Source organism: Anabrus simplex, chromosome 1, assembly GCF_040414725.1.
Source record: "Anabrus simplex isolate iqAnaSimp1 chromosome 1, ASM4041472v1, whole genome shotgun sequence".
Classification (NCBI taxonomy): Eukaryota; Metazoa; Arthropoda; class Insecta; order Orthoptera; family Tettigoniidae; genus Anabrus; species Anabrus simplex.
Window position 1 is genome coordinate 397,454,474 of NC_090265.1, and position 15,107 is coordinate 397,469,580.

A 15,107-nucleotide genomic window follows, 5' to 3' on the forward strand; every position below is an offset into this window, starting at 1 on the left:
AAGTTGGAAGCAGGAGAATTCAAGGAAAATACCTGTCCCCATCATTGAACAACAGAAAAGTCTTCAACGACGTATGTTCCAACCTGTAGTTTAATGCCTTCAGCACAATTTCAAAATAGAGTATTTATAACTTCTGATTTCCTGGCATGCAGTTGTTAGTGTTTAATTGAAGATTTATTTGGAAATTTTCTTTCATTTCAAGCTTTATCATTTATTGCCAGAAGAAACAATATTCTCGAAAAAAGGCCAAGAATTGTCATCACCGCTCCCCAGTCCACCCTGTTTCCTTGAATGTACCTCCCTAGAACTTACATGTATCATTGCGGTTCAAGTGAAGGCCATCTGAGCGTATATTCTGCCCATCCATTAGGATCTACAAATCTCACTCCCAATTTACCAAATACCCATGCAATAGTCTCATTTAAATACACTACTCATTCCAATCAGTGCCTCAGAGTAGGGATTGAATAGCTCGAATGCTCTGATGAACCAGTGTATTACGTACCAGTAATATCAGAAAATATATGAACTAGAGGAATGGAATACTAAAGAAGAAAGTCATCTAACTCCCCAGCTACTTCCCGCCAATATACAGGCAGGCTGTTACACTCAGTACAACCAGGCGAGTTGGGCCATGTGGTTAGAGGTGCGCAGCTGTGAGCTTGCACCTGGGAGATAGTGGATTCGAATCCCACTGCCGGCATCCCTGAAGATGGTATTCCGTGGTTACCCATTTTCACACCAGACTGTACCTTCATTAAAGCCTAGGCCGCTTCCTTCACACCCTTATTCCTTTCCTATCCCATCGTCGCCATAAGATCTATTCTCCGGACCACCTTTTGAGCAGACTAAAGCGGAAGTGAGTGTATAGACCAGGGGATGGCGCAGGCGACAGGGGCAGCGCCTTCGGTGTTGTCACACGGTAGGTGAGGGGGCAAGGGGGGTGCGCTACTCAGAGCGAGTTTTGGCAATGGTGCAGTCAATGCGGCTGCCATACTTACTCACTCAGTGGATGTCCTGAACACGTGGGTGCAGTTTCAATCACAGTCTGTTTAAAAAATCAGTGAGAGAATTTTATCAGTGTGCTTCGCTTTTACAAAAACAGTGTATGTGCGTATTGTGTGCTTATTCATAATCCTTGTAGTCTCTTGTACATTTGTAGGTTTCTTCTTACTCGTTATTGGATATTATTGTGCAATGGATCCGAACAAAAATTCACCAGACTGTTATCAGTTGAAGAAGAAACGCAAGATTTTTACTTCCTGCAAGAGAAATATTATTCTGTCTGTTTATAAGCATTTCCGAGCGAATAGTGTTGACGGCGGGATTAGTTTACCTCGTGTGCTGACCCCGGTTCTGATTCTGACTTGGGTGTGCAGCCACTCGATAGTGACACAGATTAATTACTGTGGCACAAGGTAAGCTGACGCTGAAACCTCCTGCATAATAATAATAATAATAATAATAATAATAATAATAATATGTAATAATATTTTTATAAAAATATATGTAATAACTAATTTATTGAAATTGTACTGGACAAAGCGGAGGTTGGGACAGGTTTTTGCCTGGATCCCCAACTTCATCTGTCAGTTCCAAGTTAATTGCAGTACGAGTAGGCCCATATATAATCCTCACTTCTCTCCCTTTTTCATAAATCGCTCGTGAGTAGCAACACATTTCAATCAGAAATCAGGCCATATATTTATATAATAATAGTGAATAATAAATAATAAAATATGATGATGATAATAATAATAATAATAATAATATGTAATAATATTTTTATAGTCCGCCTCTGTGGTGTAGTGGTTAGCGTGATTAGCTGCCATCCCCGAAAGTCCGGGTTCGATTCCCAGCTCTGCCACGAAATTTGAAAAATGGTTCGAGGGCTGGAACGGGGTCCACTCAGCCTCGGGAGGTCAACTGAGTAGAGGTGGGTTTGATTCCCACCTCAGCCATTCTCGAAGTGGTTTTCCGTGGTTTTCCACTTCTCCTCCAGGCAAATGCCGAGATGGTACCTCACGTAAGGCCACGGCCGCTTCCTTCCCTCTTCCTTGCCTATCCTTTCCAATCTTCCCATCTCTCCACAAAGCCCCTGTTCAGCATAGCAGGAGAGGCCGCCTGGGCGAGGTACTGGTCATTCTCCCCAGTTGTATCCCCCGACCCAAAGTCTGAAACTCCAGAACACTGCCCTTGAGGCGGTAGAGGTGAGATCCCTCGCTGAGTCCGAGGGAAAAGCCAACCCTGGAAGGTAAACAGATTAAGAAGAAGAATATTTTTATAAAAATATATTTGTAATTAATTTATTGAAATTGTACTGTGAAATTGTAGTCAGTACATTAAAATTGTGAAAGCCTCTGTGGCTCAGGTGGCAGCGCGTCAGCCTCTTAACGCTGGGTTCCGTGGTTCAAATCCCGGTCACTCCATGTGAGATTTGTGCTGGACAAAACGCAGGCAGGACAGGTTTTTCTCCGGGTACCCTGGTTTTCCCTGTCATCTTTCATTCCAGCATCACTCTCCAGTATCATTTAATTTCATCTGTCAGTCATTAACCATTGCCCCAGAGGAGTAAAACAGCCGGCTCATTTCCTGTCCTCGCCCCAAGATGGGGCTTCATTTATTCCATCCCTGACCCGGTCATTGACTGGAAAACAGATTGTAGGTTTTCACATTTAAAATGTAATTCAGTAAATTAATTGTTTAAAGATGTAAGCCGTTAAAAAACTGTATGGGATTCTAACGCGCATACGTTAATGTATTAATTATTTTAAATTCATTCGTAGTTCAATCAGTGAGCTGTGCTGTATTATAGTGGTGAAGTACAACTTTCAATCGCGCGCCGGCTCATTTGGCAACCACGGCGAGTGTGACGAGACAATGACGTCACTTCCGCTTTAGTCTGCTCAAAAGGTGACTTCTCGCATTCTAATGCCCGAGTGCACCAAGCTCGGTAATTATCAGCCTTTACGAAACCGTGGTAAAACTTTTACCGTGGTATTGTCGTAAAAGCAGGGCACCATTACTATCACCCGGTTTCGTTACCACAGTTTCTTGACGCTTGATTTTCTCGCTATTATTCCCCTTGGAAGAAATTCGAAGTAGTATTCAGGAAGCAGTGATCATTTCGATAGTCACTTGTCCCTCGTGTTTACATTTTGTGACAGCGCAAGCAAGTTATCGACTCCTTAAAATGGAAAATAATGTTCGACATGTTTTGAATGTTACATCAAAGTCCTAAAGACATGGAAGGGATCCTCCTTTTCCACACACAATATTGTCTCTCGACAACGTTCCTTGTGGCAATATGGGCTCTGTTATATCGTTCTGCTGGGGAGGTGGGATTCTGAACAGGTGTAAGGAGGAAGGTTTTACATGGGTAACCATCACCCAAAAGATAGCATTAGCTATTTCTCTCGTCACAAGACGCGCTCTCAGCCGAGAATTGTCAAATATTGTGCTATCATGAGTCGACCCTGGCCATCTTGCTACAATATCTCGTATCGTGAGGTTCGAATCGCTCACAGTTTGCACGTTTAGCGAGAAATAACCTTTCCTATTTCTAAATACCTCCCCATTTTCACCTCCGGGAGACTGTATTCGCACATGAGTGCAGTCCAGCGCACCCAATACACCAAGGAACCCAGCTATTGTATGAAACTCTTCCATAACCTCTCTTTGTTCCTGCTGCGTAAGTGGAAGTTGAATGAACTGTGGCGATAACGACACAAGTAGATCAGAAACCTTGTGTATTATGCGGCATACAGTTGTTCTGCCAATATCACAGACGTCACCGATCACTTCTTGAAATGTTCCAGTTGCATAGAACCGCAGCGTTATTAAAAGACGATTTCTAGGCGATATAGGACAGTTTCTCCCTGTCGGGCATTCCAATTGTTCACCATTTAAATCTAAAATGTAATTCACTGTTTCCTTACGCAATCTAAATCTTCTCTGGAATGAAACATCGCTTAATTCTTCAAATAAATAGCGTCTCTCTTCTATAATTCTCCCTTCATTTCTTTCAAACTGATTAAGATACTGGAGATATAACCTATAGTTGTTAAGCTCCATCTTGGAATCTTTAACCACAGAGCACAAATACAACTTTACCGCGGTTTTCTTAGTTAACCGCTCGCTCACGGGCGGTAAACATTATACCGCGGTAAACTCGAAACCGAGATCTATCCAGCCATTTCGACGTGGTGGTGGAGCAAACAGACACGAAAAGTAAAAACCACCGATTCTGTCTTTAGTTGACCCAAAACGGATAAATATCTGAAAAAATGGCAGAACAAACGAAATTACAGACAGCGGACCCCCTACAACTTTATTTATATAGATTATTGTATTTTCACACAAGAAATTTGGAATCGCCAGAAACAAAGCTAATACTAAGATATGATTCCTGAACATACAATATTGTCCTGAAGAACAAATAAGTAAATGTTCAAATTAGGGCATTCTGTTGAATTCCTCTGCCATAACTGAATCTCGTAGACGTTCAGCAGTTCTGCAATGTGTTGGGACATGGTTGTTGGCTGAGGCATGATATCTGTTGCAGATACTTTTCCATACATATCTCCAGTGTCAACCAATGCCTAATGATTAATGTTGATTTTATGTCTCCATAACTACTTTTCTGATTTTCGGAGACACTGAGGTGCCGTAATTTTGTCCTGTAGGATTTCTTTAACTGACCCGAGGCTGACTTACAAGAGTATCTCATAATAACACTGGGCTGAGCCAGGATTGAACCTGCCAAGTTGTGCTCAGAAGATCTGTGCTTGCAATCTGAGCTAGTCAGCCCGGCCAACCAATGTCTGAGCAAAGTCCAGAAAGCTATCACCACTAGCTGTCTCATATGACCTTAAGTCTCAAGCACACATATCAACAATCAAGTCCTAAGTAGATTTAGGAAGACTGTATTCTTTTATGGGGGATATTTGTTGTTAGATATGCGCGGATGAGAAACGTTCGACGTGCCAGACAACCCTTTAGTGTTTGCATGCATGAAGTTCACTGCATATAATACAGCACACAAAACGAACCTTTCCCATCACTGTCAACTACAGACTTGAATACCGACCAAATACGACTTTTAAGTTTGGGATCTGGTTCAGAAGTCTTGTATTTCCAATTTTTGGTTTTTCCTTTACTTCATGTTTTCTTGCCATGGTTTCTTTTCTTCTGGAACCACAGTCTGCTTTCATTTCCGAAAACAGGATAGATAGGGGAAATCAAACAGAAAACTACAGAAAACCTGTTCGTTTCCACTCTAATGAAACTCACTCTACCAACACACAGTACACATTGAAGCAGTCAGCCCATAGTACTACCACAGCACTGTCATTGGCCCAATGCATACTAATGACATTGCGCTGCCCAGCCCAGTCCATGCCATGTATTGCCAAAGCAGCTCGTGGGCTGGGCTGTTGTCCTGGACTCTAGCGACTAATACTGGCGAATTACTAAAATTTACCTATGATCATAAAGACATTTACAAAATGATACAAAAGTTGAAAGCTAGAAAAGAAGCTTGGATTCATTAGATTTCTGGGGATATATTAAATGCAATGTGTTACGATAATGCTATATCTGAAGTACCTATTTGGTTATTGTTTGCATGAAGGAGCGATACCAAATGAATGCAGAGTTGCAATAGTAGCCCCAGTATACGAGGGAAAGGGTGAAAATCATAAAGCGGATAATTACAGGCCAGTCAGCTTGTCGTAAGTTGTTTGTGAGCTCTGGGAAAGTATTCTTTCCGATTATACTAGACACGTTAGTGAAATTACTAACTGGTTTGATAGCAGGCAGTTCAGGGTTAGGAAAGGTTATTCCAGTGAGGCTCAACTTGTATGATTCCAGCAAGATATAGCAGATATTTCATATTCAGGAGGTCAAATGGACTGTATCACTATTAACCTATCCAAGGCTTTTGATAGGGTAGATCAAGGGAAATTACTGATGAAAGTGAGGGTTATTGGACTAACCAAAAGTGTGTTTGAATGGGTGGCTAAATTTTTAGAGAATAGAACTCTTGAGACTTAGAGTAGGTGAAGTGTTACCTGATTTTGTAATGATATTAGGAGGTCCCACAGGGCAGTATTATTTGACTTGTCCTGACTGATTCTTCATCACCGAGGTAAAACTACTGGACATAAAGGAATGAAATTTTGGGGATACATTTATATTACAATGCAGGTGCTCACTAAGGGAGGATTTTTGGATATTCGGTTGTTAAGGGGGTGAAAAAAGGGGCATGAATTTTTAAAATGAGTGTATCTATATCTCGAAAACTGAACAGTTCAAGGACACGAAAATTAGTATTTGGAATCTCCTTTAAAAATGAACGTGTATTTTTTTTTTATAAATCCACTTAAGGGCGGTGAAAAGGTTTAAAAAATGGTTGAATACCTTTGATAACAATATTTTATTTTTAAAAAACTGAAGGTGTTACAGGAATGAAAATTGGTATTGTAATAATTATAATAATAAAAAAAACTTATTTTTTTCGTTTTTCGAAAATCCACTCGGTTGGGGGGGGGGGGGTGAACTGGTGTAAGAAAAGGGGGTGAATTATAAAAATGAGTATATCTCAAAAATTTAACGGTTTAGTCGTAAAAATTGGTATTTGTAATCTCCTTTAAAAATAAAGAGACATGTATATTTTTGTTTTTGGAAAATCCCCTTAAGGGTGGTAAAAAATGGTTAAATACCTTTTATGACAATACTTATATTTCAAAAACTGAAGTTTGTTACAGACATGAAAATTGGTATTTGGGATCTGCTTTAAAAATAACAAAACACATTTTTTTTAGGAAAACCTCGTGAGGGAGGATAAAAAGGACTGAAAAAGGGGTTGAATTCTTTTTATGAGAATATGTCTCAAAAGATGAAGATGTTACAGATATAAACATTTGTATTTGGAATCTTCATTCTAAGTAAAGAAACATGTATTCTTTTGTTTTTGTAAAACCCACTTAGGTGGATGAATGAATTAAAAAATTCGTTGAATTCTTTGTATGAGGATACTTATATCTAAAAAATCAAAGATGTTATAGACATGAAAATTGGTGTTCGGAATCTCCTTTAAAAATAATAGAACAGGTTTTTTCTTTCGGAAAATCGACTTAGGTGGAGGGTGAAAATAAGTAAAGGAGGAGTTGAATTCTGTTTGTGAAGATACTTATATCTCAGAAACTGAAGATGTTACAGGCGTGAAAGTTGGTATTTTGAATCTCCTTTAAAAATAAACACACAGGTTTTTTTTTTTTTTTTTTTTTTTTGGAAAGTCCGCTTAAGAAGAGAGGTATGTGAAGAAGTTGAATTCTTTTTATGAGGATACTTACGTCTCAAAAACTGATGTTACAGACATGAAAACTGGTATTTGGAATCTTCTTTAAAAATAAAGGAAATGTATTGTTTTTCTCTCGGAAAATCCACTTAAGGGCATGAAAAGAATTGAAAAAGCAGGTGAATTTTTAAAATGTGTACCTGTATATGCACAGTATATGTCAAAAACTTAACATATTACAGATGTAAAACTTGGTATTTGGAAGGTCTTTTAAAAATTCAGGAACATGTTTTTTATTTTTGTTTTTCAGAAAAGTCACTTAAATGGGAGTGTAAAGAAGTGAAAAAAGAGTTGAATATTTTTGTGAGGGTACTTATATATGAAAACTGAAGACGTTACAGGCATGAAAATTGGTATTTTGAATCTCCTTTAAAAATAAACATGTATTTTTTTATTTTCAAAAAATCCTTAAGGTGGTGTGGGTAAGGACTGAAAATTGGGTTGAATTCTTTTTATGGGGATACTTATATCTCAAAAACTGAAGATGTTACAGACATGGAAATAGGTATTTGGAAACTCGTTTAAAAATAAAGAAACATAGATTATTTGTTTTTGGAAAATCCACCTAAGGGGAACTGAAAAAGGGACTGAATTTTTCAAAATGAGCATATCTACAGTATATATCAGGGGTGGCCACTAACCTTACTTCTGGGAGCCGCAAATTTAGGATACAAAAAATTGGGAGCATGTTTAGAAAATAGTTTTATAAAATGAAGACACGTTTTTCATTTTATAACAAATGAAGGAACATTTATTTTCTACACTACACAGAACATTATTTTTCAGGTACACATCAAGGAACGAGATTTTACTTTTGAGAAGTGATTTTTCTGAGTGTTCATTTTTGCTGTTAGTTTTTTTGAAATCTGGCTGATAATTGGTAAGCGCAGTTCACACAATTTCACTTAAATGTTCATCAGTTCATTCAGATCGATACGTATATTTAATGAATTTAATCGTTGAGTATAGTGATTCACACACATAAGTAACCAAAGATTGAGATTAGTCTTTTGGCACACTGTTTTGTTAGTGTGTATTTTTCTTCTGGAGCATTCTTCCAAAATTCTACGGTAGAAGTGCCACTTCGTTTGAGTCCTTTTAATCCTTCGTCCTCTTGCAGTTCTTGTAGCTCCAACTCTACAGCTGCTGTATCCTTTGTTATTGGACATGAAACAGGACAGCCATCGCTCACATCAACAGAAAAAGGATTTTCCAGGAATGATCTCAAATCATTAAAACTGCCATTGATTTCTTCAGCAAGGCCAGATATTTTACTCATGTAATCTTCAGTTTCCACCTGAACGCCAGGAAGGCTTTCAGTAATTTTCTTCAAACATTTGAAGTGAGAAATGTTTTAGCCTGAAGGCTTTTCCCGAAAAGCTTCAACGTGCTATGAAAGCCAAATACAGTCTGGGCCAATTCAGAAATATCTTTACAAGGAAGATATTGCTTTTGAGCGGGAGAGTGTGTCAGTGAGCCAGTGTTGTGAGGTGAAGCCAGTCGCGTTCACGTATAGGCAGTAGCGAGTGTCGATTCTGTACTGAAACAGCACACAACAGCACACAGAAAAGTATTGACACTTGCTACTGGCTATACGTGAACGTGACTGGCTCACTGACCTACAGCGCTAATAACGTTAAGTCGCATATCACTGCTACTGACTGACGCCAGCCGCGAGATGTCGTTAGATTCCATTAAATTATATCATTTAATTTTACTCTAAGGTTGGTGTCGCGCCACACAAGACTGACTCAAGAGCCGCATGCCGCTCGCGAGCCTCATTGTGGCCAGCCCTGGTATATATCAATAACTTAACGTTACAGATGTGAAAACTGATTTTAATTTCTTTAAAAATAAGGAAACAAGTAATTTTGTTTTCAGAAAAACCACTTGAGGTGGGGGGGAGCGGGGTTAAAAGGTCTGAAAAGGGGGTTGAATTCTTTTTATTAGGAATCTGATATCTCAAAAACTGAAGATGTTACAGGCATGAAAATTTGGTATTTGTAGTCTCCTTTAAAAATAAATACGTATTTTTTGTTTTTGGAAATTCTACTTAATGGGGGGGGGTGAAAGAATTGAAAATTTAGTTGAATTCTCTGTGTGACGATACTTAAATCTCAAAAACTAAAAATGTTGGAAACATGAAAATGTGTGTTTGTAATATCTTTTAAAAATAAAGAAATGCATATTCTTTTGTTTCTGGATAATCCACTTAAGGGGGGTAAAAGAATTGAAAAATTAGTTGAATTATTTGTGTGAGCATATTTATATAAACAAACTAATGCTGTTGCAGACAAGAAACGTGGTATTTGGAAAGTCCTTTAAAAATACAGGAACATGTTTTCTATCGGCAAAGGCACTTAAAGGGAGTGAAAAGTGAAAATGTGTTGAATTATTTTTTTATGAGGATACTTATATCCCAAAGCTGAAGATGTTACAGACGTGAAGATTGGCATTTGGAATCTCATTTAAATGTAAGGACACATTATATTTTGTTTTTGGAAAATCCACTTAGGTGGGGGTGGGAGGAGGATTGATAAAGGGGCTGAATTCTTTTTGTTTTTTCTAGTTATATCTCAAAAACTGAAGATGTTACAGATGTGGAAATAGATATTTGGAATGTCCTTTAAAAATAAACATTTTTTTAATTTATATTTTTTAACTTGAGAGAAGACTGTTTCTCATCTGTACAGTTCTATGTCGCATGGTCATCTTTTCCCCAAAAGGCTATACTACAAACGTGGTTTGCAAAGAGTTTCTTTGGTGAGTTTTTATAGTTTAGGGATTTTCAGATAATGTCTTGGTACAGTACCGAGGAACGAATACTTTTATCAAATTGCGAAATCAATGCGAGCTAAGCCGCGGGTAACTGCTAGTGTATATATATAAATGATATGAGTAAAGAACTGAAATCACAGATAAGGCTATTTGTGAATGATGTTATACTGTAAATTAGTTGCAAGATTGCGAGCAACTGCACAGGGACCTAGACAAGTTGCGAGATGGACAGCAGACAATGGTATGGTGGTAAACAGGATGAAAAGTCAGGTTGTAAGTTTCACCAAGAGGAAAATTCCTCTCAATTTTAATTACTGTGTTGATGGTTTGATAGTACCTCACAATGATCACTGCAAGTACCTGGGGGTTAATATAAGGAATTATCTTCATTGGGGAAATCATATTAACAAGGTTGTTATGAAAGGTTGCAGATCTCTTCACATGGTTATAAGGATATTTAGGGTCTGTTTTTCCAAGAGTATGCACTTAACGTTAGGACCATCATAACATGAGAAAGAAATCATAAAGTAACAAATAGTTTGCACAAAGGTATTTATTGATACCCTGGGCACTACATACATATTAGCAAAACACAACTCAAATGGTAAAACAGTAGAAATAATATAAAATGTAAAATGAGAAATGTGCGCTCTTGGAGGCATATGCCTGTAAGAGTGCGCAGTAGGTCCACTATGAGTGTGCACCTAGCAGGAATCACATTTGAACATGCCAGCGCCCTCATAGCTAGAACAGGTATCATACCACCACTATTTACAGTCTTTACATTGAATCCAATCTTCAATTAAAGGTTCTTCATACTTTTCATCACATTCTGGGCAGAAGATACTGTCCTCTACTGGTGTGCATCTTGTGGAATCTGTAGTATCAAAAAACCATTTCTTTTTTGTAGACTTGCTGGATTTCTGTCCTTTCTCACTCGCGTTTGACGTGGAAGCCATTAACGCATTTTTAAATGGAGATCCCGTCATAACTTCAGACTTTTTACCTTTCCTCTTTTGCTTCTCTTCGTGAGTTGCTTTTGGAAGAGGGAGGAGAGTTGAAGGTGACTCTTTTCTTATCTTCTGCATTAGGCATATCAGCATTGACACTGTTTTCTTCAGGTTCTTCTGAGGGTGGAGGGCGGCTCGTAACGGTCGAAGGTTCGAAATCTTCATCTGAGAAAACATCCGGGTTGTATGGATAAATCCCCGTAGCCTTGAAAGAATTATTTGCTTTTTCAAGCGTTGCCACTCTTTCATAGGCAGAACGGAAAAGAGAGGAAAGATCCTTCAGAGTGATTGCTCTTCCAGGGTGATTGAACATCCACTTCTCACATTCAGTTGAAAAAGCTGATTTTAAGGGTCCAAAAAATCCATTGTCAAGGGATTGCAGCATGTGACTAAGCATGTGGGTGAAGTGTTAATAATGTAATGAACTTGTCCCTACAGAACATACTTGCATCCAAACTACAGTGCGAGATATGGTTGTCCACAATAAGCAGAACAGGATCTTCTTCACTTGGTTTAACAAATTGTTCAAAGTGTTTCAACCAGTCGAGAAAGAGTTTTGTATTCTTGTAGCCCGAGTCTGACATAAGTGGCAGGGTCCCTTCTGGGCCATCTTTGTACAATTGAACATTCATTCTCTTTCGGGGGAAGATGATGGCAGGAGGAATGAAAATACCAGTGGGAGAAAAGCAACACACAACTGTCACCGTTTGACCCCTCTCAGCTGAAACAACCTTTGCAACATGCCCTTTTCCTTTTGGCGAAATAACTTTTGGAATGCGGTTAGGGACAGTGGAAATGGCACTCTCATCTATGTTGAATGTCCTGTGGGGAGAGATATGTTTCTCTTCTATTACCGTCTTCAAATTAGTGTAAAATCTCCGGCATTGTACTTTATTGAACCCTATGGCTCTAACTAGACTGCACTTCTCGGGAGCGCGAAGTGCGAGGTGGTTTCACTTGCAAAACCCATAGACCCAGTTTTTTCCAGCCATTTTTCTTTTTTCATTGAAATTGTGGGCGATTTGCAAAACCCATAGACCCATTTTTTCCAGCCATTTTTCTTTTTTCATTGAAATTGTGGGCGATGTTGTTGTTCTTTGCGAATTGACACGCAAGCTGCATTAGCTGCCTCCGTGTTATGCCATAAAACCTAGCATCCAAGTCCTTCACATGCTCTGCTAACATCTGTTCCTGATCAGGGCTGAATATTGGCTTCATTCTTCTGAGAGATGTCGGAAAATTGCCCTGAAAATACAACGGATTGGTGAAATTCCTATGAAATGTAGATATTTAAAAGATAAAATAAAGCAGATACAAATTTTAATCAACTCCTTTTAACCCCAAGTGTGTACTTACAGCTTTCAGTCTTTTCCGTAATATTGATTCATTCACGCCAAGTGATCCAGCTATTTTTCTTGTACTGTCTCCTTTCTCTAGTCTTTCCCAGCAATCATTCAAAACAGCTTCGGTGAAAATAAGCTTTTGATTTGATTTTCTCTTATAATAAGACATTTTAACCCTGAAAAATAAAATGTTAAAGCATAAGACGATGCTTAAACAAGTTGTCCCTTAAGAGAGCGCACTGATGTCCTACAAGAGCACGCGTGTGCTCTTGCAGGACAATCCACTGCGCGCTCTTAAGACTTGGTAGTAGTTTTATGTTTTACTCGCTAGATAGCACGAGCATGCAGGACAGAAGGTTGAACTGTGTCAATAACAAAGGTAATGAACTCTTCTAACACAAAAGATAAACATATCAAAGTCTTCCAGGGGTGTGCAAGTACTAACTTACAGGTTTAGAATATTATACGAAAGTGAGTGAAAACAGATTCTTACCTATAACAAAAACAGTAGAAATCGCAAGGCTTCAACGATGCAGTACATGGACAATGGCTACGCACAGTCGACTGAATACCTCACCACAGATATCTTACGCTGCTGCGAACTTTAGAATTTTTAACTGTGCACTCTTGTGAGACCGCACACTCTTAAAGGAACTTACCCTAGTTGTTTTAGAGATTGTAAATGAGGAGGCATGTAAATCTATGGTAAGACCCCAATTAGAGTATTGTTCCTGTGTATGAGGCCCACAGCAGGACTACTTGATATGAGAACTGGAAATGATCCAAAGGAAAGCAGCCCAATTTGTTCTGGGAGATTTTTTTATAAAAGTGTAGTGTTACAAAATTGTTGCAAACTTTGGTCTGGGAGCTGTCAGTGGAGAGATGGCGAGGAGTGATATCACAGTAGTAGACAAATAAGCCTGAGCGGAGCTTTTAAAAGTGGGAAATCATAATATGAAGTTGGAATTCAACAGGACAAAATGGGCCAAATGTTTTTTTTATAGGACAAGGAGTAGGGGATTGAATAGTTTATCAAGAGAAATGTTTGATAAATTTTCAAGTTCTTTAAGAACATTTAAGAAAAGGCTAGGTAAACAATCGATAGGTAATCTGCCACCTGGGCGACAGCCCTAAATGCAGATCATTGATGATTGAATCTCTAAGATTATAATAGAAATAATAGAGAGGAACAAACAAGTGCAAATAGTCGTACACAGTATAGAAAGATATGAACATCTAAAGAAATAATAATGTGTACCTTTCACTGTTCCTATATATTAAGAAACTCTGTATTGATACTTTGATACTCTCACATAATTTACAGTTAAATCTTGTAGCTCTAATATGTGTCTGTTGTTTCAGGATGCGAAGAGTGGGCGAACCGCACTATTTCATGCAGTCGAGGCTCGAAACTCAGATCTATCAAGGTTATTAGTGCAGTACGGGGCTAGTGCATCAGTGTCCAATTATGCTGGTCAGACTCCACTTTTAGCCACCAATGACATGTCTATGTTGGGGGAGCGTGCCATGGCTAGTGTAATCATGTCACGGAACTCATTATTACGTAGCAGGGAGAGGTGCGAGGCTACAACTGCAGTTACAGGCCCAGTCGACCAGTCGTGGAAGATGTTAGAAGAGGAGGATAGATGATGCAGTCCTTCTGGACACGAAATTGCTGAAGAACCACAATGCCACCTTATGTGAGCAGACTTCATGCACTGAAATGTCCAGGACCCAGTCCTCAAGAACAGCTCCAAGTTGTTTGTATAGTCTGATTAGCTATACATGCTTACTTGAACCACTAGAGTATCGGAATGATTAGTGACATAGCAGAATTGACATAAGTGATTAGGTTTTTCCAGAAATTTCACACAGAAGGTACAAAGTAAATTCTAGGCTATGGATTGTGATAGTTCTGAACACATGTTATTATTGAGAGCTATGTAGCTGTACATAATTGATGGTCATGGAAGTCCATTTTTTGAGGTCCATGATGAGATAAAATTTGTACAATATGGCATAAAAGCTGTGTGCCTAGTTTGACAACAATGAATAATTTTTATTGAATGGCAGCTGTTTGTTTCATTATATAACTACTTAGTGTGACTGTAAACTTACCAAAAATTACTATTATTTTGTTCCTCGGAGCAGCAACACCCCTTAGCAAAGGATTGCTGTTCTGTAACAAACACCCATTCACTATATTTTGCTCTCTCTTTCCAGTTTTCCACAGCCCTATGTTTAATTTGCAGTCGCTCAACATTATGCAACTTGGTAGACATTTATTGATGTACATTTTAAGAGATCTCTCTTTAAAAAATAAATTTGAAAAAGGATAAAATTAAGGAAATGGCAGTCTAGCAAAATGCGTACTTGTAGAACTGTAGACTGTATGTTGCAGATTTTCTTGTTTTCTGATATCTGAATGTATTTCATGGGGAACTTTCAGTTTCCAGTATTATTCATCTCTTTTTTTCTTAGAATATTCCACATGTACATTCTGTTGATTGTATATTATTCTAAATACTGTTTGATTGTTTGTTAATAGAATAACTAACCTCTTTCTTTTAAAAAAATTATTCATGAAAAATTATGCACTTGGAATATTTTTATTGT

General features: G+C 38.4%; 1 protein-coding gene across 2 annotated transcripts in view; it reads left to right on the forward strand.

Moving 5' to 3' along the window:
- Positions 1-14,563, forward strand: part of LOC136856840 (uncharacterized) — a 176,628-nt gene extending 162,065 nt beyond the window's left edge. The window contains exon 7 of one of the 2 annotated variants that reach the window (XM_067135011.2): positions 13,854-14,563. In XM_067135011.2, coding sequence (XP_066991112.2) covers positions 13,854-14,141 — 288 coding nt within the window. In that variant the 3' untranslated portion in view covers positions 14,142-14,563. The remainder of the gene's footprint in view (positions 1-13,853) is intronic. The other variant, XM_067135013.2, reaches the window with a different exon arrangement.
- The last annotated feature ends 544 nt before the right edge of the window (positions 14,564-15,107 follow it).